This window comes from Notothenia coriiceps, unplaced genomic scaffold (genome assembly GCF_000735185.1).
Source record: "Notothenia coriiceps isolate Sejong01 unplaced genomic scaffold, NC01 NC01_scaffold00020607, whole genome shotgun sequence".
In the NCBI taxonomy this organism is placed as follows: domain Eukaryota; kingdom Metazoa; phylum Chordata; class Actinopteri; order Perciformes; family Nototheniidae; genus Notothenia; species Notothenia coriiceps.
In genome coordinates, this window is record NW_011353308.1 from 15,198 (window position 1) to 39,205 (window position 24,008).

Below are 24,008 nucleotides of genomic sequence, written 5' to 3' on the forward strand. Positions count from 1 at the left end.
TTTCAGAAATAATCCTTGACGTGGTTTAAACAGGATGGCGTTTTATCACAACCGAATTTAACTTTATCTCCGGTAGAATTCTGATCAGGCATTAGCTCCGCCTCCTTTTCTTTCTTTTTTTTCAAGCTAAGGACCCAAGATCCGCGTTTCTCTAACAGGGCTTCAAAAGAGGGGTTTGAGCAGTATGAGGGATGGCTACAGTGGGTGAATTGTTTGGTATTTTGAAAACAAAACTTCACAGACATGTTTTGTATAGGTATGGCCCTACAATATACATTTCCAAAATAGCATGATAGGTCCACTTTAAAGAAAAGTAGAAATCCTTTAGTCTTAAAAAAAAACTCTTATATTTTCCTTTTTTTATTTCTTACAAACAAATAATGTTAGGTCGTTCTAATGTACATTTTGGATACTTTGATAAGTAATATAGTATTGAATCAGATCATTTCGAATAGAATAGATTTAAGCATATCTGTTTTCATATGTGAACATTTTTTTGTTTTTTAGAGATAGAGTGAAATGGGGTACGGTGACTGACGGGTTCAAACATGCAACAACAGCCCAAAACATTTCCATTAGGAGAAACCCCCTGTAGTTGCGAGAAGATAAAAACAACTGCGGAAACGGGGTCATTAAAAAGTGATGCACTTTTTAGGGACTGGAGCGATGATTCCTTCCGATATTATTGCAGATCCATCTAACTAACGTAGCTAACCTGTGCCAATCTTTATAATCCCTGAACGTCAACTAGCACTTTTAATGTCCCCGTTTCTGGTGTGTTTTGTGTTTCTTGCAGCGTGTTGTACTTGCAGCATTTCCTTTATGCAGCGCTTTTAGTAAACCCTGCACGTGTTTTTTCAAGATGGGGAAGATTGGGGAAGTCTTTTGGCACATTTCAGTTTTTAAATTAGATTAGAGGATGTCGTTAGGTTTTTCAAAAATATTACAATCCTTATATACTGTATGCATAAAAAAACAACACAATTGTAATGTCATTGGGATCTTACATTATTTGTGTTACTTAATGATTAAGAACCTGGAGCTTCAGCTCATTCAAAAAAGTAAGATTGGGCTAGCTGCCTCTCTGATTTCTTCTCTTCCAGACATTAATCTCCTCCACGGTTCAACCGAGTAATCAATATCACCCGTTCACGTTTTTTCTACTCCTTGCACTTCAGCCAGGAGATGTTTTATATCATAACATGAGGCACATTCTTCAAAGGCAGTGTGTCTGCAGTCATGGCGCATCTCCAAGGCATCATTCAGGAAGACAGCAAAAGAGAAATGCTCGACACAAAAAAACTCTTCTTGAAACTATTTTCTGTGTGGAGTCCATACCAGAGCCCGATGGCAGGTGTTGACTTGACGGACAGCTCATCAGCTGCAGGTGAGGGTGACTTTGAACCCATCGCCAAAAACGCGCTAGTCAACAGGTTACTGTTGCCGAGGCAACAGTCAAAGGTGCACCGCGGGCAAAGAAGGAAAGAGAGAGAGATGCCTGTTTCCTTTTGAATGTGACAGCTGACCATGTCACTCGGGCTCATTCTCCATACATAGTAACACTTAAGGCGTCTGACAAGAGGGCGTCAGTGGTTCACGCTGGGAACAAGTTAGAGGAAAAAATACAACCGTGAACATCTCTTTCAAGTTGAACAAGCGCTATTAATGTCAGGTGTAAAATAAGAATGCAAAATACTTGAGTGTAAACTGACTGAGCAGAACAGATTATACTGACAATGCATATTAATATAAATGTTAAAGAGGGCCTTTTATGCTTTTTGGGTTTTTCCCTTTCCTGTAGGATTTTGTGCATTTTAATGGTCTGCAAAGGCTAAAATCCGAAAGTTCAAAGTGATATCAATATGTAACACTCTTGCTTCCATTGGCTAGCGCTCCAACACATTGTACTTCTGTGTTTTAATCCTAGGATGTTGAATATGGCTCGTTTTGTTTGAGAATCCATGAACACTTGGATATGATTTGACATGCTTGAAGGTTTTAGGTAGAGTTCAAACATTCAGTAAACACAAAGACAAAACAAAAAGCTTCCTTACATTGATACAAAACATATTTGAATCAAACACTGCCTTAAATAACATTATATACTTAAATAAATGAAGCCAGGACCGCAATATATTTTATTATCTCATGCTGTATAATGACCATGTCACTCACCCTTAATTGCAGCTCATGGCATTTACACTTTAAAAACACTTTAACCCCATTTTGTAGCGTTTATACCACAAAACCCCTCCTCTAAATACATGTAAAATGTTGAATTCTTACTGTTGTCACTAGGCAGTTTTCTCAGCCACAGGTTCATAATGTTTGACACACGACCAGTGTTTTACAGCACAGCTAAATGTTGATTATGTATTTTCTTTAGATTTCTTCTCCTAAGTCTAGTTGTCACATACATTAGACCCCAGAGTCCTTAACTGTTTGCATGCTTGTTGATGCTTTTAATTGATGTCACAAATTGTAATGTTATTTATAATTCAACATCCGCAAACCTCTGTGGAATATGTTCACCGTATCGAATCAATATAGGACTCTGAACAGGACTTTTAATCACATCCTCTCTGGCTAAATAAGCAGTGGTGTGGAAAGTAAATAGCTTAGAGATTAGAGCAGCCCCTAACTAATTTGAAAAACATCTGTCTGTTTATAATGAATCTATTTTCTTTCCCCATGTATCCGAACTGTGTCTTCCTTGGTGACAAATGTAATCGTGCTTTGGATGCTTTTATCACTGGTTTCTGGGACAGTGTTCAGTCTTGACCTTAACATTTGAGTTTAATGTCACAAATACAGCTGTGCCTCTAAAGTACTTCAGTAGTTGTTGTTTTTTTTCTTTGAAAAAGTAAATTGTTTTTGTGTGCTCATCTGTCTCATTTCATAATCATATTTATAATGTTCTCTATTTAGCTTTTTATTTAATGTAAAATGGCGATCAAAATGCATTCAAGGAAATACTTTAAACCTTAATAAACTCATGCAAAAGAATGAGGCAGAAACATCTCCCGGGGGTTTATTCAGCTATAATTGTTACCTCTAATTCTTAAACAAACTGGCGTGTAGTGAGATCTATGCACTATGATTGGCCAAGCCCGCCTTCAACAGAAGTCAATATTGTTATTCTATTACACCATCAGGACGCTATCCTGCATCCATGGTGCTGAGAGGAGAAATGCTACGGACTTCGCTGAGCATCTTTTTCTTGATTCCTGTCACCAGCAGGTCAAAAATGTCACTTATCCGCTAAAATAAATAAAAATCTACTGATGGATCCAAAACTAAATCCTGTACAGAAATCTTCGGTTTCTAGACAAAGTATCCTAAGGATGTTGCTGTTCCCTACGAGCCAATAGGTTTTATATTGGATATTTTGCATATATCACTCACATCCGGTCAAAACTTTAATCTTCCAATATTTTAGTTTCCTTCCAAATAGTTCAAAACGATTGACATTTGTCCCAGCTGTTGTTTGTGTTTAATGCACGTTCGAACATTTTAGCTTGCTAATATGCTAAACTAAGATCGATTCAGATTTAATATATGTTGTAATTTTCTATTATCCGTGTTCTCTCCGTTTTTTGTTATTGGTAGGTCGTGCTCTTTCCGCACATACACTGAAGTGTCTGCAGGAAGTACGTGTGAAGGTCGGAGAGTCAGATATCAATTCTGCTCAGTATCGGGGTGTAAGTGGCATTAGGCAGATATCAAACCGTGCGTGATTGATAGCAGTTATTCAAGCGGATGTTGAAGTGTGGTTAATGGAAGAGTTTAGTGGGAATGTTGTCAGAGATTCTGTTTGTTGTCTCTTGTTTTTTGTTAATGGTTTTGACATGATCTTATTCATTATTCTCTCTTCAGAGAACTTTGCCATAAAGCTGTCAAACGCTCTCCATAAATATAATTGATGTCATGATTATATTCCTGCCAGTGCTGGGCTCTGTTCCATTTCAGTTCAATCAATTTGGCTGAAAACTCAAGTGGAAAAGTCATGAGGAAGGACAGGCGTCGCTCACTGGGAACTTGAGGATTTTGGCTTGGACCAAGGTCAATACCCGACCTTGATAACTGTGTGGGGTTTGTTTTATACAGTAGATATATAGTAGTGTAGACATCTTGAAACTAAAACCAAAAACATTGAAAACATTTACCATTAAGAGGTTTACTTCAATTAAAGTAACATCATCTGCAGTTAATGAAACAGAAACGTGCATTTTTGGAGACAACTGTTTCTGATCTCAAGGGTGTGAATAGAAGCGTGTTATAAAAAGCTATGTCACCATATTCAGCCCCGCTGGAGGGAGCTTTGGGATTTTAGCCTCTGCAGACCATATACATACACAACAACCTATATTTTTGGGCTGATTTGATTCACTTCTGGTTGAAGTCCAAAATCCATGTAATAAGGTTGGTATAAGGCGTATCTGTTAGATGCATACCTGATGATTTACTCTGACTTTATTAAATGAAATAACCAAAAGCAGTGTCCAAAAGATGGATGGGAAACGTTAACCTGTGGTATTGAATTCAATGTTTTTCTACACTACCAATTATTATTCCAAAGTTTGCACAATCAATATTGAATGCTCTGTTGGTAAGAGTGTGCATTTCAATGCAAATACAGATCATTAGGGCACATTTTATATTTATTAAGTAAATCTTGTTTTCAGTTTGCATGTTGCATGGAATTGTAAAGAGAGTAACGGTTGCATAAAACACGTTTCACCCAGACATAAAAAAGAGTAAATAAATAAATAAAGCATCACAATCATTTGGGATTATTCTACCACATATTTGAAATGCATTGTCTGTTTTAAACACATCCCAGCCCTAACCCAAGGACAGAGATGTAATTCAGCCATCGTCAGTCACTTAATGACTGAAATAATAATAAATAATAAAACAACACTCTACTCTGAAAATAACAAAACACTTGTGGCTACAATCAACAGTTGCACTGCCATATAATCAAATAAGGAAACACACTGGTGTCACATTTTAACACTTCCTCTGCCTCATTCCTCAACCCTGAAGGGATCCGGGATTACTCTAAGCCACAGAGTATATTGAGACGTACAGAGGCCATTAGAAGGAGGTGATCATTGGGGATGAGGTAATCTTATATGAATATATGAATATCTCCTCACGGCTGCAGCCTGACTTCAATTAGAGCCGCTGCTCGCTCTCCCCTCTGGAAGCGGATCAGCCCAGCCGTGCTTTCTGATTGTGAGGCTTTGAAGAACCAAATCCACTGCACCCGACACGTGCCCCCTGCCACAGCCTCGTCTCAGAGGTAGGGGCTCTACACTCCACCGCCTGCAGGGTTACACAAAGGCAAGGTGTTTGGCGTTGGAATCAAAGCCCCGGTCTTTTTCCTGCAGACTCCGAAATGTACACTTGTGGCTGGTTTATTGATATTATGACATCCTGGTGCTTTCCTAGGGCTTATTGGCTTGTTAAAGGGGGGTTTTCTTGCTTTTTCCATGGCTGGAGGGAGGGGTTAAGCACTGATTGATTTCCAGACGGAGCCACCATAGTGCATCACGTGGAGCAGAGGAGGAAAGCCCGTGGTAACATAATAACGTCCTCCCCACAGCAAACGGCGATAAGTGCTTATGTAATGACTGTTTTATGAGAGTCAGCAGGGTACTGAGGCTGCTAGTTATGGGACTGAAACCTCATTTTGTCCCTGTATTGTTTTCTAACATAAAAGCTTTTTCCTCCTTTTACCGACACTGGGAAAATCCAGACCTTTGTGCTTTATCTGAGCGCTCGCCTGGGCTCCACTGGCGTGTGTATTAAAACCTTATCAGCGGAGAACTTCCAATCCCTGTTCAATGAGAGCATTTAGAGACTCGCCTCTCGACATTTTTTCTCATTTTTAGAAAAAGGGTCTCAGGCTTCTCTTGGCTTTCCTGGCTTAGTGGTTATTACTTGTGATCTTTATTTCAGAGTTTGCACCATCACTATTGAATGCTCTGTTGCTGAGAGCATGCTTTTAAATGCAAATACAGATCATTAAGCTACATTTTACATATATGTATTAAATGTATTTGTATTCAGATTCCTTATTGCATGGAATTGTAAAGGGAATAACCGTTGCATAAAACACGTTTCACCCAGACATAAAACGGAGCAAATCAATAAAACATCACAATCATGTTCAAATAAAATACATTTCCAGAATGATATCCTACTCTCAGAGCTTGTTTCTGTCCTAGTAGGTTGCCAACATGAACATAATATCTTAAGAAGTAGATAAAAGATCATTTTGTTTACCATTTTCTCTAATGTTATGTTATCTTTTCCATTGGTACAGTATGTTGTTTTTTCCCCCCCAAGATACACATTCTGAATCTTGAATTATTAATATTCGTTCTTATTAAGATCAATTAAAGGTTTAGTTTGTAAAATACACATGTCAATATAGACTTACAAGAAATACATTTTTACTAGTAACATTTTATTGCAACAATTTCTTTAATGTAATTTTCCTTGCAAAAATGTCAGGAAAGGTTTCAGCCTGTTAAATATGGAAATGTCCTTCCTATCTTGTTTAATATCGTAGTATAGTGAATGTGTTTAGGTTTCAGACTGTAAAGACTAAACATTCAAAGACATTACCTTGCCCTTGACAATGTTTTTCAGTATTTCCTAACAAACCATTAAACTCATAATCTAGAACATAATCATCAGATCAATCTATAGTGAAAATATTTTTGCAGCGCTTTAACAGAGACAAAGAAAATGACATTTTAATTAAAATGTGAAACTGTACTTCTTGTTTTGTTTCTCCTCAGACGCTGACGACTCTGGCTGTGTGTTGCTGAACACGTCAAGAAAGGTAAGCATGAATATTCATTAAATTAATAAAATATTATTACATCAAATATAAGTTGATTTCTGGCAGTCAGGGCACTTGGCACATTGTCGATAATGAGTGCAGCCATCTGTCAATACAGTGGAGCTCCAGTCCGATCCTAGTTACCCTGTAACATTTTTACTTCAGTAGCAAAAAGATGCACTCTACAGCTCAAATCTAGTGGGATAGATAACAAAGAAGCACACAGTATTGTATACAAGCTCCTACATTGTTTTTTTTCTTCATTTGCACCATTAAAACAGTACCTTGTACACAAGAAAAGAAAATCCATCCCCTACAAACTAAATGCCTTCTTTAAAGCCCCTGTCACACTGTCCCGAAATTGACGCCCGATGGACACACGATTAAGGAAATGTTCAAATTCGGCTCTGATCGTAACAACATCGGGCCATTCGTGAGGGCATCTTAAGCCATCGTATGACCGCCGGTGGAGTTTCTCAGGCTCCGGCAGCAACTTCGGGAGCGGTGGCAACATCTTTGGCATCACAAAGCATTGCCGAAGGTGCCCGCACGAATGGCCCGATGTTGCTACGATCAGAGCCGAATTTGAACATTTCCTTTATCGTGTGTCCATCTGGTTGTTTTATTGCACAACACAATCATGTAAACATATTATGTAAATAACCCAATTTGTGTTCTGTGAAACTAAAAAGGATATAATATATTATTTTGAAGGCGAGGAAGTTGTTGTTGCTATGGAAACAACATGACTGAGAAAACTTAATATCTTCTACATTTAAAGACGGAGAAAGTAAAGAAGTCGGAAAATATCAGTACAGTATCATAATACTTTAACATAATTGTTTGTGTTACTTTCGTTGCAGTTGTATGTCTTAAATGTAATGTAAATGTTGCCTTCGTGTGTGGTTCGGGGCCATCTTCGTGCGAAATTCACAATTCCATATTCGTGTGTCCATCGGGTGTCAATTTCGGGACAGTGTGACAGGGGCTTAAGAGGAAATATTATGCTCATTTACATGTTCATATATGTATTACCGGTATACCTATACATGCTTTAATTTTCAAAAAGGTCTTTATTTTTCTCATACTGCCTGTGCTGCAGCACCTCTTTTCACCCTCTGTCTGAAACCAGAGCCCAGTCAAAGTCAGTAACTGAAGCTAAAGTTTAGTAAGTTAGCTTTAGTAGTCACGATTACCATCCGATACCGAGACCCAGTCTACTTCTTATTCTCCCCTCACACTGTAACAGCTCACAGCTCCACAGTGCTCAGCTGAAGCATAGTGATGTCTGTCAAATGTTTATGTAAAATATAGTTGACGTCTGGATAGCTGTGCTGTCAGTGTGAATTTCTTCTGTGATACTGCTGTCTGCTGCTGTTTATTTTTCATGCCACTCTGCTGTTTGCCCGCTCATTTTGTTCCATGTTAGGAGCCGGTTCCTTTAGTGTTTCGCCAGAGGAAATATCATTCTTTAAATAACGCTTCTGAATCCGGACTGCATGTGCTGAGCAGAGGGTCTAGATTGTATTTGTTTTAATCTGATCAAGCAAGGTTGTAAAATGGCAGTTAAAATGTACTGATGTGTGAATTCTTGGCTCTTGTAAATATTTCTCTTACGGATTAATTTATTTCAAACTGTCTGCAGATTCTCACTCAGTGTGTCTTTGCTCTCTGGCCCTGAAGAGCCTCAGTCCTGTGGCGGTATTTTAAAGTGTGCGCACAGTGACAGGACTTTAAAACAGGTGTCTTCTGCCTCTGGACTTTTGCAATTTAGATCATCCACATTTCAGGTCTTTCCGGGGTCGACCAGACAAGACGAGTAACATTAATCAAGCCTGCTGCTGATGAAAATCGGCAGACAACTTTTTTTTTAAGTCAGCCAAGAAAAGGAAGGGGTTGCTCGGGTGGAATATTCCAAAAATGACAAAGGCAATTTTGGTGTGATGTCGTTAGATAGGAAGGAAATTAAAATTCATAGGATTCATAGGACTCACCGCAGCAATATTTGTCTTACTTATCTGTCTAGAAGCCACACATTCAGCGATATCTGTGAGTTGAGGGGATTTATTAGTAAACCAATTATCAACAGGAACTATACTCGGGATAAAATGGAAATATGCAGCTGTGTAAATCAACCACATGGTCCTTGAGTATCTGATTAGTCAAAAAAGAAAATGACTGGCTGCAGCTTCTTAAATCTAAGTGATATGCTACTAAATCATTTTGAGTTTCAGAGTGTTTGCTTGGACAAAAAATACAATTACAGATGCCACTTTTGACAAAAATGAGTTGGCATTTTGACTATTTACTAATGGAATAATTAATCAATGAATTTAAGCAACAGTCGGTTGATTCATTCATAATGAAAAGAGACATTAGTGGCATCCCTACCTTTGTATATTTCCCAGTCGAGACATCAAAGCTTCACATCACAAGTGAGCATTAAAGACAGACTTAATGGTGTAGAGTAAAGTGAGAATTTGAACGAGCTCTGATTTATTATTTTCCAATTAGATAAAAAAAATAATTAAACTATCCAATGGGGGTGGGAATCACCAGGCTCCCCACGATACGATAATATTGCGATACTTAAAGGTGACATATCATGCAAAATGCACTTTTGTACGTCTTTTATACATTCATATGTGTCCCCGGTGTTCCAGGGAACTCACCAAGTGTCAGAAAACACAACCCTCTCTCTTTTCCTCCATACCCAAATCTCTTAAAAAGGGGCTGCAACGGATCTGATACAGACTGATCCAGATTTGAACACTACTGTGACGTCACAGAAGTGGCGCTACGGCTATTGGGCCAACTCCACCAATCAGAGGAGACAGCCACGGACATTGCCGTTGGAAAGCGCTGGAGACGCTGTAGTACATATGCCAGGCCTGTAGATGGTGCTGTTCTCACAGAATCAGCCCATGCAAAGACAGTGTTAAACTGAGCGAAATGAGGAATGGCTAAAATGCATGATCTGTTTGGTATTTTGAAAAACAAAAAGTATAAATATGCCTTATATAGGTATGGTCCTACACTATATTATTCAAATATAGCATGATAGGTCAATTTTAAGCCACGATACGATAGTATTGCGATTCTACGATATGCGAAGTATTGTGATACGATATATTGCTCATCACATGGGTCATATCCATGTCCGTTTTCCCTTCCTAGTTAAAAAATGTATTTGCAATATGAATAGTTTATGTAAATAACCTAATTTGTGTTATTTGAACCTGAAAAGGAGATGGTATTGTTTTTGTTACTTTCATTGCAATTGTATACATGTCTTAACGTAACTTCCTGTTTTATATACGACCATCTTTTGGAGGGATATGCTACAGTTTATATACAAAAAATAAATATAAAAAAAGTGTATGTTATAAAATATCGATATTTGGCATCCGTGTATCGATACAATATTGCCACTCAAGGTATCGCGATACTATGCTGTATCGATTATTTCCACCACCCCTACTATCAAACATACTTTGATACCAGCAACCATTTTCCAGTCTCATTTTACTCATATAACGAGTAATATGTATGTGTAATATACATGTACAACAAGCCGTTTCTTGCACTACAGATGGACTGCTCTCCCCCCACAGTTCAGGGAGTTTAGAGCAGCACCCAGAGGGCATTAGTTTAAACTGGTAACCAAAGCTGTCAGATTTCACTTTGTTGTGCCTTGTTCGTGTGAACAACTTGTCTGCTTCTCTTCACTAATCTCCCCATTCTGTTTTACACTCCTGCCTGTTTTTTAATCTCCTTCTGGTTTAAAAAAAATACATTTTACATGGTCACATCCTGAAGTGGTTTGAAGAATACAGTTTTGATGTGGTGATGTTTCTGCTACAGCGGCATACTTTTTGCTTTCTTACTCAAAACTTCAGAAAAGAACTCCCCAATGCTTTCTCCAGCAGATACTGTGTGGACCTTAGTGCGTAAGACTAAAATGTATCTTCAAATCTTCCGAAATTAGCTTCAACTTACACCTTTTGAATCACTTGACCGGAAGAGAAACTGAACCAAAACCCGAGACATGTAGCATACGAACACAGGACAAATCAAATGTATTTATAGAGCCCTATACACAAATATCTCCACAGACTTGGAGATATGGATTCTTCTTGTGCTTGTTTTATTTTTAAAAGAACAGCAGGGAACCCACTCATCTTCAGAATTTCTGTCAATCACGCGATCAATGAAATCGAGGAGCGCTGGGTGTCTGGGCTCTTAATCGAGCTGTGTTCTTCTCAGGTGGTTCTCAGACTCCACTGGTGCGATTTAGTGAACTTTGGAGGGTGGATGCATAGTTCCATGTTTTCAAAAAGGACAGTATTTGGCTCAGAGGGGGTGGTGTAGATCAGAGATGGGCAAATGGCGGCCCGGGGGCACACTTTCACACTTTTGGTGTATCTGTGATACTTTTGACTTAAAAGTTTTGTTTTAACACTGAGTTCCTTTCAATTTGCTGTACTACATAAAGAAAACAACAATCTTTAACCTACATTGGTGATTTTGGTAGACTGGGTCCAGGCGCCCACATCTCTAATTGTAATCACAGCGGAGTGGTGTGTGGGATTGTTGACATCTTCCTGAGTAGCTTGCTTAACGATCAATGGGACAACTTGGCAGGCACTTTTACTTCTTTATTGATATTGTGTTTTGTGTTAACCCACGCTACGCATTTTAATTAGCCACAACATGTTAAATCCCCTCCGATGATACTGACTATTTAGAACTAACATTTTTTAAAAGGGGATCAGACTGTACTGCTAAACTCGCACTCAGACGACAATAAATTCTGATCTGCCGGAAATCCAAGTAATCCTCTTGACAGCAAGATCTTTCAAACCTTTTGTCAAACTGAAATCAATAAAACACGATCTGACTAAAATGTTTCCTGATAATGAGATTAGTCGAGGTTGGCCAATCTTTTTAAGGAATATTATTACCAGCGTTTATAGCATTTATTTTATAGTACTGAAAAATGTTAAGTGACGTGCTCCTTAAAATGATGTTGGCTAACTACAGTTATCTCTAGAGATACATGTTTAGTAGTCTCAATCTCCAATATGCAATATCAGAGACCGCACAGCCATATACTGTAAACACTATATAGAAAACAAATATTGTCTTAGATTTTGGATATTGTTATATTTCATGTTGTTTTTTCCTGGTTTTGAAGGCTCAATAACAGAAACGTATTGAGATTTTCTAGAATGAATCATACTGTTTTATTTGCCTTCACTGACTAAGTCTTTATTTGTGAATGCACCAATTATACATTATTGTTGTAATATTGAGGTAAAACGGTCATAAAATATAATTATATTTTGTAATTTCTCCACATCCCTCAGCTCTATTTGAAATACATATTAGTAGTAGTAGTATATTAATAGTATTTTTAGAGTTAACTAAAGACACAACAACACAAATCTATGAACATAGTGTATGTGAAATAAGTGACTTAGGTCCAATTATACAGAAACTCAATACATTTTGACATCGCTTTTTAGCCTTCTTCATTACACTGATTGGCATAATCAGTACAGAATGTACCATTCAACAGACATACAGAGAGATCGAAATGACGTTTCCAACAATCCCGAATGTAAAATGATACAGTATACAGATATGTATAAAAATATGTATAAAATATGTATATCCTATATACACAGTCAACCGACACATTTACACATATGCACACATTAAGATAAAAAAACACAACAATCAATATATACAAAATAACAGTCAGTTCAATATCAATATCTTTGGTGCAAGATTGTCCATAAAATGTGCATTTATTGCAGATCATGTCCACAGCAGCATGAAAAAAAAAGTGTGTCGATCACTCTGTCTGTAAACACAAACTGAGTAAGATTGACATTAAAGTTGACTTTGACTTCCAACACCATCAGACGTTGAACAATTTGAATCTTTCCCGCAGTATGTGAAGCTGATGAACTTCGAGGAGGAGATCCGGGCTCACAGGGACCTGGACGGCTTCCTGGCGCGGGCCACCATCCTGCTGGACGAGACCGCCGCCTCGCTGGACGACGTTCTGAAGAGGATGCTGCACAGCGTGGGCCAGGACAGCAACGCATCCGAACCCACCTGCAACTTCGAGGAGGTGATGAGCATGCTGTTCACTGACGCCGGAGCGCAGGAGGTCAACGGTAAGCAGATAAACCTGTCAACGTGCATGTAGAATCCAGCATGAGGGAAAAAGGGATGCATTCAACTCTTTAAACACAATAAGACAGAACTTTTACCATCAAGGCACCTGACCTAAAAACATCTGAAGTGTGGACATGTCAACACCTACCTGAAAATTAGCTTCAGCTCAGGCCCGGGAGCCCATTTGTCAGATTGACTCGCGAATGCTTCAAGAAGCTTTTAAGACCCAAAGGAGAGTTTGTGATGTTTGAAACGAGGCTGTCCATTTGCCCCGCGGCTTTTTGAAGTGGACACAAATAAAGCTCAATGCGCTGAATCCTGTTGGCAGCCATTAACATGTGCAGACATCAAACGTTTCACAGTGGTTGTGCTACATTAATGCACAAGGATAAGATACACATGGTTTTTATTTATTGATCAAAACCAGGGAAAACATCACAACATATATATTTTTTTAAAAGGAATCCTGTCTGTCCCCAAACCTGGTAGTAGTTCAATATGTGTCCAGGTAATTGTAAAATAAATTGAATGTGTATTAAAACAATCTGGGGCTGAATCTACAGCAATAGAGGGAACATCAACCCTTTTTTGGATGTCTTAAATATTTGCAAATAATCCTCTCGTATAAAAGCAGTTATTTACTTACAAAAAAATCAATATCATATAAATTGAACAATATTTTGTTGTAATTTATTTTATATTAAAACTAAATCCAGTTTCCCCCCGTCCCCGTCCCCGTCCCATTCCTGGTAGTAGTTCAATATTTTTAAGATAATTGAAAATGTGTTGGGTTATTCTTTAAAAAAAAAATGCAACATGGTGCCATTTTAAGATTGCAAAAATAATGTATTTGCGAAGATCGAAAACAGCTAAAATAATCTAAACATTTACCAAAATGGTTTGCACATTTATACATATCAATCTTCCTTTTTGGAAAATGTTGTTTGTTATTGTACCTAAAATGTTACAACATTTTCTAGATATAATATGCTAGACTCTATGCTCACCTTGCTCTCTTCTAAGGCATACATTCCTAATAAAGTGCACTTTAGTTTCTCCATTTCCCAGCCTGCAGACCCCTCTCACATTAAATCACTTGAGAGCAGGTCCGTTGGCTGAGCAGCAAATCCTCTTGGTTAGTAGTAGGTACAGTAGGTATTCTTTTAAAAAGGTTTATCATGGTGCCACTCTTTCTTGTTGACATCAATCAATGATAAAACCGAAAAATAATTAATTTGAGAAGGTTGAAAACAGCTAAGGTAATAGGGTAATTCTAACACATACATTTCCTATGAAGGGCCATATCGTTTCTGCAGGTTTGGCGATCATTTCCCAGCCTGCAAAGCCTCTTGGTTAAGGCGGATCTCCTCAGCCCATTAGAGAAATCTGCCCTCCTACATAACCGTATGTGGCAATTGTTGAAGCCCCGCTCCCTGCCAAAAGCTGCACTGAACATTCACCAATCAACCTCTGCTTTCTTTTTAGTTAACGTCAGTCCAGATTAAATGTTTCCAGCACATAAATCTTGCGGGCGGTGAAATGAGAGGGGTTTCCTGCCGTTATAAGAACATGTTGAGGTAATGGTGGTGTCAGGGCTGGCTGTCATGTATCTGCCTCCGGTGTTTTCCTGTCGTTCTGAGCTGGTGTGCGCAGTGGCTGATGGTTAGTCGGAGGTGGGTGGTGTGTGACACTCAACTCTGACAGATCGGGGAGGTGATAATTGACTTCTGTCATCGATCACTCACTTAGCTTTTCAAATGGCTCTCTGAGACTCTCAAGCTGTGGTGGCTGCGGCTACTTCACTGTTTCTCTCCCGGAATACTCAGAGGCAAAAGAAGAGACCTTTTTTTTTATATTTGAGGCTGCCATTTTAACTTAAAGGCTTCCTGCACACTGGGCTGTCTGGAAAATCAATTTGAGAATTCAGCAATATCTGGAGCTTTTACTACATTTGGAAATTCTATAAATCAGAATCAGGTTTATCACCAGGTAGGTTTACACGTACGAGGATTTTGACTTGGTGTCGTGGTGCATACATAAAAGTAAAACAAGAATTAAAAATACAGGTAGAGATTAAAAATATAGTAAAATATAACAGTAGGGCAAAAAACACAGTTGCAATTATTTGAACTGAAATTGCAATTTGCAATAAGGACTGCCTGGCATAATTCATCTCTTCTCTTTTCTGAGTTTAATGTATTTGTATGCATGGTCCTTGTTGAAATAAATACATTTCAACAATACATAATAACTTATAACTCAGGTTAATAGAGTAATTCATAATATCTTTATTATAATCCTCATTACCATTGAAACATATATTTTTAAGAGGCATCGAATGTGTTATATGAGTCAGTAAGTTCTGATATGTAGGTCGAGATATCTCTACAACGCCACACTATTTAATTAAAAATGGTGTTTAAACACATATTTAGCTTTTAACAAATATTGTGCTTCCTGTTTTTTTGAATAGTGCACTAGTCCAGATTGGGATTATGATAACATTTTTAATTTATTGTGCAGCCATAGTATAACACATTGTAAAATAAAGGAAAACACTTTATCATGAAAATGAATTGACGGCAATAGAGTGATAGTTGTAAACCAATGTCTGTCTGCAGAGTGTTGTCACGATACCAACATTTGGGTTTTGATACCGATACCAAGTCAAGAATTGCGATTCCGATTATTTTTCGATACTTTTCTTAAAAAAAGGGAAACAGTCTTAAATGTAATTATTGTGCTTTATTTCATACCAGAACCATAACCATAACACAAACTTTTAAACAATGAGAACAATAAATTAAATACATGACTAGAATTTGTATTAAATACAATTAAGCATCATCTATAAACAACTTTTTTGTTTTTCGCTTCTGGCGTCTTTTTTGTCAACAAGCCGAGGCGCAGCGGCAGTTGCACTCCCACTTGCAGCCATGCTTCTCGCTTTCTCACATGCTCTGGCAGATAGCGCGTGCACGAGAGAGGGGAGGGACTTAGAGCGTGCTTGAGAGGGGAGGGACTGCAGGCACGGCTGCAGTGCAGGGAGTGGAAGCAGAGCGCTGAACACACACGGCTCATTAAAACGGCACTTTCTCACGGAGTACCCCGTTATTCTTAAAGTACCGATACTAATGAAACGGAGGAATCGTAACGTTTTTAACGGCAGGGTTTCGCGGTACCTTTCAAGTATCGGTACACCGTGCAAAATATTTCCAAATGATCAGTAATAGTCGGTAATCACATTTGCATCCTTAACAAAGTGCTAAATTAGATTAATAGTCCTAGTTTTCATAAACTAATATCGTGCAAAAAAAAGTCGGTGAAATGCTGGAATAGGGATGTAGGGAATAGTAGATGGAAATGTGGTGATAATTAATTACGAGAAGAATGATGTAACAGCGCCACACTTATGCAGCAAATAATGACGACAAAGATGAGCTGTAGCTATTGAATACTATCTACAGATGGATTTAACAAACATAATTATTTACAGAATGAGCAGAACAAAAAGGAGGAAATTAGGTTACATTATCAAATATGCATTCATATCATAAAAGGTCTTTTTTCAAGCTATTATTTGGTATTTTTAATTATTTAATAGGAACATGCACCACTTCAAAACATGGATTCCTCATTCTCAAATCCATCTCTCCAGTATGTTGTAATGAGTTCCTTTCACTGACAGTGACATGTAGGACACCTGAATTAAAATCAAGAATATTCACACATGTCAGGATGAGGGGGGGGAGACAAAGGCCTTTGGGGAATACATTCATATTGCACGTAAGTATGTTATCGACAGGACATATCTCTTCAGGTATTAATTTCTGCCGTATCTACACTTACTCTGCTGCAGCGATATGGCTGGCTCATTTGGAGTGTAATACTGTACAGCTGAGAGATAAAGAGAACAGGGCCGAGATTATAACCGCCACAGTGAGAACGGAGAATTACCCAAATTAAAAAAGATGAAAAGCCCTCAGAGATAATTAGTCCTGCTATAACTTGTGCAGAGGAGCCAACTCAAGCTGTTTCTTTTTGGGTTCACTTTTGTCTTGGGATCCGGAAATGGCTACACACATTGTTCAGCGGGATAACGAACAGCATTGCTGATGATCCAATGCATTAATAATAAGAGCCAGTGGAGAAGCAATGGGATAATACACCACATACATAATCTCCTTTATGGCCCCACAACCGTGACAAAGAAGTACTTGTGTAACTATGCACATGTGATTATAATAAAACTAACTGTTTACTTACATTGAGCTAAATACTCCCAAACCATGGTTATGTATGATCATCAACAAGATGAACACCAAATAAATTATATATTTCTTAATTTGAAATGACAGATTACAGGGAATTAATCATTTACAGAATATTAGAAAACATTAAGAAAATATTATGTTCTGCAAAACGTAGTTAAACTAATGGGAAAATGACATTGAAATTAGTTTCAATGCTCCTCAAGACTGGTTCTGTATTTTACTGTAAATCAGATGAAATAAGACTTAAATATTCTTTTTTTTTTTATATATTACAGATTAGAAGGAATTATTTATTTACAGAATATAAAAGATAAGATAAGAAAACCCTTAAAATTCTCCGGACACAAAAATAACTTTTACTAACTCTAAGCCGGCCTCTAAAAAAAAACGTCCTGCTTTAAGATCCTCAGTAACTATTCAAACCAATAAATGATTATGGGACATTGAAGATGATGACAGTGCTTACAATAGTGATGAGCGCCTGCCACAGAATGACTAATCGTCAATATTTCAGTAATGATGTTTAATTGTGTTTCCCTCTCTTCCTCCTTGATGCTGTTAGCGGCTACCGTGCTTCATGCCCTGCTGATTGTGGGCCCTGTTTGTGATGACTGTACCATCATTTCTCCCTAAATTGCTGTCACCTTTGATCGATCTCACCCGCTTTCCACTTGGCCTCAATTTGCATAATCCTCCTGATTTTTTATTTTTATACCAGCTCAAATCAGACTGAAAAACATTCACATCAATTCAAAGCTGTAGAGGAAAGAGGGGGATCTCTTTTCCTAAAAATAAAAAGCTTAACAATGTCTTAAAAAAACCTTTAACTGCAATCATTTTCACATTTGATGATCCTTAATATCACATACAACCTGTTTAGTGTACCAAAAGTATGCATCTGTTGAGGCACAAGGATAATTACTTTCCTAACATACTTTGTGCTGATGCATGCTCATCGTCTGACAGGTGGAACTCTGAATATTCTGCATATGATTAATTCTGTTTCACAGGAAAAGGTGCGGTGAATTCCTGAATCAAGCCACCATGCCTTCTCTGTTATAATAACATATCTTTTCCAGGCCGACGGCATGACTTTTCACCGTGAAAATCTCTCTGTAGCGTTCTGCGGGAATGATCAGAATACTAAACTGGTGGCATTAATTCAAGCTCTTTTGCCACGTTGAAAAAATGGTGGCCACACATGTCATTTTTTCTCGTCTTGATCTCTTCATTGACGTATGGTTTCTCTACACACACTATCAGTGATAAAATCCAATTTTTGATAATAGCCTGTAGACGGTAATCAAGATAAGATCGCTCTGCGCCTAACAACGACGAGACATTGAGGGATTTTCTCTGGAAAATGATATTTAATATGCATGAGGTAAAGGAGGGCAGGAAATGAAGCTTCTGTTCAGCAGAGATATTTATGTGCGTGCCTGTTAACCAGAAAGTGTGTCGATATGTGTGTGTGTGTATTTCAGTGTCTTCGTTTGTGTACTATATTAGATTCTGGTCGCCTGTTGATCTGAAAAGGTGACTGAACTGACTCTGGTTTCTCCCCTTGGTTTTTTCTCCCTTTTTTCTCCACATGCAGACAAGTCTCAAAGTTTCGTTTTCTTTGATGATGGTAAGATGTGCTAATTGGATCTAAATGTCAGCATCAGCCGCCATGAGGCTGCAATCAGTGGTTTGCTTGTGTACCAATCACCATCAGTATGCCCTTTGTGTTCCCCTCCATGTTCGGGACTGGGTCGATCCATTGAGTCATCAAATGATTACAGACACCAGCAATCCGTCCTCTGTCACAGATATCGATGCCTCTTCAGATCTCCTCCAATCAACGTGACTCCTCCCTTTGTTCCATATTCATTTTACATCGATATCGTGATATGAGACTGGATAAGGTCTTGGATTTTGAATATTCTTAGTCTTTTCCTGGGTTCAACGGCTGCTCACCAGACTTGTAGCTTTACTTAGTAGTTTTATTTTTCTTTACATACATGGTCTATATATTACTGATGATCATTTAGCAATATTTAAAAATCTCCTTGTGTTTATTACTATGTTAGGGCATCGATGTCCAACCCTACATCGTCACAATTTATATTGAGGAATTTGGTCATAAATATTGCAATATGTTTTTCATATCGCCCAGCCCTACCTCTGAGAATACTTTGATTTCAAGGAGACAACTTTTACCTTTTTGGTAATAGATATATATTTCCTTGGCTTTTTTGGGGAGATTATTTACAAATGTTTTCAAACTGGTCTCTCAATTACAGTCGTTTGTTGGTGTACAAATTAAATCTTCTCCTTGTGTAATTATTTTGTGAAAGCATCAATGTCCAACTCTACGATATCTTCACATTATCGCTATTGAGGTTAGAGATATTTCCTTGGCTTTTCCTTTTGGAGATTATATATTCGTTTTCAAACTGATCATAAAATGTGAATTTAGCTTTTACAGAACTTGCCTTTGATGTCATATCCATATGGGGCATTGGTTTACTTACCATCAAAGCAATTTGTTTTCATGCAAGCCAATAGAAGATAATGACAACCTCTTTACATAATAAGGATCCACAATTGACCCAGTCCTTGTGGCCCTCTCATTGTGATGTGACATCAGTCGTATGTATGTGTGCTGCATGGTGATTGGCTGTGACGAATTCCTAATGTGCAGTGCCTCGTTTGCCACTTCTGTTAAGATCCTTCCTGTGTTTTAATCGCCTCCTTCAAAGTGCCCTCCACTCTCCACGCTTTGAAGGAAACCAATCATCCCCCCTTTGTGTGTGTGTATTCGCTGGAAGGTCTACCAATGGATGCGATCAAAGTTAATCTTTAAGACGTCATAAGATCATCGGGATTCACTGAGGTCTCCTTGCCCAAAGGCTCATGGCTGTTTCAGACACTGACACAGAAACAAAGAACCTCAGTGTGTGTGTTGTACGTCTATCACTGTAGATTTCCCGCTGATGTTAGACTGGTGCGTCAGCCAAAATAAATATTAACATCAGTGTTTTTGAAACGCTTAAGCTTAATTGATTTTTCTCTCTCTCTTGTTTGTGACAGAGTGGATTATTCACGTTTGATTTACAGAAATTCCAATCAGTTTCCCCCCCCCCCCCTCAAACCAAACCTTGTGAATAATGCAGTAAAGAAAAAAAAATCCAACAAACATCCACAGAGATCAAAGGGTCCAATCCAGCCATCCGGTCTCGCCTCCCTCATATTTTTTCATCACTTTCCATTGAAGTTTGTCACATTTGATATGCTGCATCTGTGGTTTCTCTTTTCTCCCTTTCTGTGTATGGAAACGGTGGTGCTTGCATACCAAAAGCTGATGAAACCATGCAGAAATCTTCACTTAAGTGACAAGTGTCAAATGTGCAAGTCTTAATTAGTCTGCCACTTGATCACATAAGAAACCTTACTCACACACTTCCCACATATTCATAGAGGAGAATTCAGGGCATTGAGTTTCATTCCTTTCTCTGAAGAGGTTAAAACTGACTGAGGACAGTAGGTTGGAATGACCTCTCACACAGAGAATATTGATCGTTTGTTTCCAATTTTAAGTCCTCCTATCAAATATTTATTTATTTATGGATGCTTTAACCTTCATTGCACAGAAAAAAAGTCCATGTAAAGTTTGACAAACAATTTATTTGTTTCTCCAAACTCGCCTTGAATCTCAGTTGAAGTTGTGAAAACAAACAGGATTTTTACCATCTTTGCAACCACTGCAGAAGCGATTCGTCGTCCAGTGTTAATTTTTCACTGATTGATACTTTAAACCTCACGTACACCGTTGATGGAGTTGTCAACTTTTATGAGGAAACATGTTTTTTTTCAGATTCATGGCAGATACAAAAACAAAATAAAAAATGTAATCACAAAACTCACAACTCTCGACCTTAACTATTCATTCAGTCGTTTTGTAAAAGCTTGCCACGCTTAGTGATAGTGATAGTCAACCCTGAACACCTGCATTCATGCTTTGTTCTGGCGGTTGAATAATTTCCAATGCTAAATCTCTCTCACTTAGAAACACAAAATGAATTGCCACTGAAAGATATTGAAGTATGAAGGCTAGCAGTGTGAGCTTCTCTGGTGGTCTGACATGTATCCTGTTGATATGGAAGACCACAAAAACCCCCTCGCACATTTATGTTTCTGTCTCCCATATCTTCACCTCTCTCTCTCGTAACATCTACTTTTCATCACATTTCACTCTTCTCTTTATCTTTTGATCTTTTCTTTTGTTCTGTTTGCATGGCCCTCTCTTTCTATCCCTCCCCTCCTCTCCTCACTGACGTCAATAAGAAATTGGATGGTTTTTGATTATTACATGGCTGTCAGGCTTACTGCTATTAATTGAATTGAATCCCAGTCCATCTCCTTTACTTCTCCATCCCTTCCCTCCCTCTCTGTCTCCCTCCCCCTTCTTCTTTTCACTCTCATTTTCCTTCTTGTTTGTTCTTTGTTTTTGCTATCATTTTTCTCCCCCCTTCATTCCCTTGGTGTTCATTTGCCCCTGTTTCTGCTTGCATTTCCTCTCTCTCAGTTTCGTGTCTCCTCCTTCTCGTGTCTCAATATTTCTTCCTTTTCCTCCCGCCTTTTTCTCCCGCTCTCTTCCGCCCTCACGTGCCAGCTTTTCCTTCCCCTTGTCATTTCTCTTTCTCTACAGGCTTCTTTTTATCCTTTCTCTATACCCCTCGTGCTCTTGTCTCTCCCCCCCCCCTCCTCTCTCTCCTCTCTGATGCTGGCTCTCACTCCTTGAGCACTGTGATACTGTTGTCATGGTGACGCCCATCATTTTCTGGCATGAATGGAGGACAGTTTATTGATGAGACTGCAGGGTAAAAGAGAGAGAAAGAGAGGGTGATGGAGAGGAAGACAAAGACAGACGGAAAGAAAAAGGGGAAACCAGTGGCAGGGAACATCTGAATGATATGGAAATGATCGTCCCCGCTGCTCACCATACAAAACATTTCCACTCGGTAATTTTCTCAGTGCTGATGAGTCGAGAAAATTGCGAGCTGAAAAACGCTGAATCTTGTCGAGGGGTTTTAGGATAGTCGGGGTTGCTGGAGAATATCCCCCCAAACACTATTATCCATCCCTGTGAGTGTGAGAAAGGAGATTCCTCTCTTATTAGGAAGCAGTGAGCTGGTTCCCCCGTGTGTCCCTAGCTGCCCGTGTTTAATGATTTGTCCTGTTGTAAACATGGTCACAATAATGTGTTTTTGTTTCATCTGCGAACACGGGCGTTGGTGTTATCCGGGGTCTGATGGACACTGTCATTAGTTTGTTGTTGCTGCGGTGTTTGCACACAGTGCAGACTGGCAGAAGCGATTAAAGCAGAAGGCGAGCTTGTTAGAAACTTCTGATGTAGACATCACATTGAGAGGCTTGGCACAGCAGACAGAGATGCAGACAGAGACACAGACTTCTATCGAGAGTTTTTAGGCATTCAGCTCACACCATTATGCTGGATGAAGAAATCAGAGCCAGTTGTATATATTTAAACAGCATAAATGCGGTAATGAATGTGTACATGTTTAGGATAGTTTAAGGCAGCTAACAATCATTTCGTGTACGAGAAGGATTTAACAGTGTAGCAGAGAATAAGAACATGTGTGGATAAACTGGACTGGAGGTGGATCTCATCTGACTTGTTTTTGACCTCTGACCTTTCCCGTACAGTGCACCTGCTGTCAGAGACGATCCAGGGAGCTACAGCCACCGCCACCGGCATCCAGTACCAGCAGTCCTGGCTCTGCATCCTGTAAGACATCATGTGTCCGTTGAAATATTGATGTAATACAAGAGGTTAACCAACAATAATCTATTCAGACTTTGTGTGAATTTATAAATGTATTATAGCATCTGAAATGAAAAAACAATCTGCCTCTCCCGCTGTTAGTTACATTCAAATCAAATGGAATATTTGTGGTTTGAGATTTTGCTTAAGAAACAGTCTGTAGGCATCACATTTTATTTTACAATTCGTAGACTAACCAATCAATATATAATTTGTAAAGGGTTTTGGAATAAAATAAAACTTATTTTAATCCTGATAATATCAGTGTTTGAATAATTGTTTGTCATTTAAAGGTCACATGTCATGGCCATTTCCACTGATCATAATTCCATTGTTGAGGTATACTAAAATAGAAAAATACTGTGCAATTTTCCAAACTCACATTGGTTTCGCATACAGCATCTCTGTAAAGTATGTGTATTCAGCAGTATTCACTTTCTCCACTAAACGGCTCGCTGCAGCTCTCCCCCCTCCGAGCGATACACAGCAGCCAACTCCTGAACACACGTCACACCCAATAAGTGTGGCTTGATAAAAGGGGCTGCAACGGATCTGATACAGACTGATCCAGATTTGAACACTACTGTGACGTCACAGAAGTGGCGCTACGGCTATTGGGCCAACTCCACCAATCAGGAGGAGACAGCCACGGACATTGCCGTTCGAAAGCGCTGGAGACGCTGTAGTACATATGCCAGGCCTGTAGATGGTGCTGTTCTCACAGAATCAGCCCATGCAAAGACAGTGTTAAATTGAGCGAAATGAGGAATGGCTAAAATGCATGATCTGTTTGGTATTTTAGAAAAATAAAAGTATAAATATGCCTTATATAGGTATGGTCCTACACTATATTATT

At 38.6% G+C, this 24,008-nt stretch overlaps 1 protein-coding gene across 1 annotated transcript in view; it reads left to right on the plus strand.

The window, feature by feature from the left end:
• LOC104952833 (sodium bicarbonate transporter-like protein 11) overlaps positions 1–24,008 on the plus strand; it is a 45,183-nt gene that overhangs the window by 10,774 nt on the left and 10,401 nt on the right. The window contains exons 3-5 of the mRNA XM_010779747.1: positions 6,816–6,859; positions 12,819–13,047; positions 23,035–23,116. Coding sequence (XP_010778049.1) covers positions 6,816–6,859; positions 12,819–13,047; positions 23,035–23,116 — 355 coding nt within the window. The remainder of the gene's footprint in view (positions 1–6,815; positions 6,860–12,818; positions 13,048–23,034; positions 23,117–24,008) is intronic.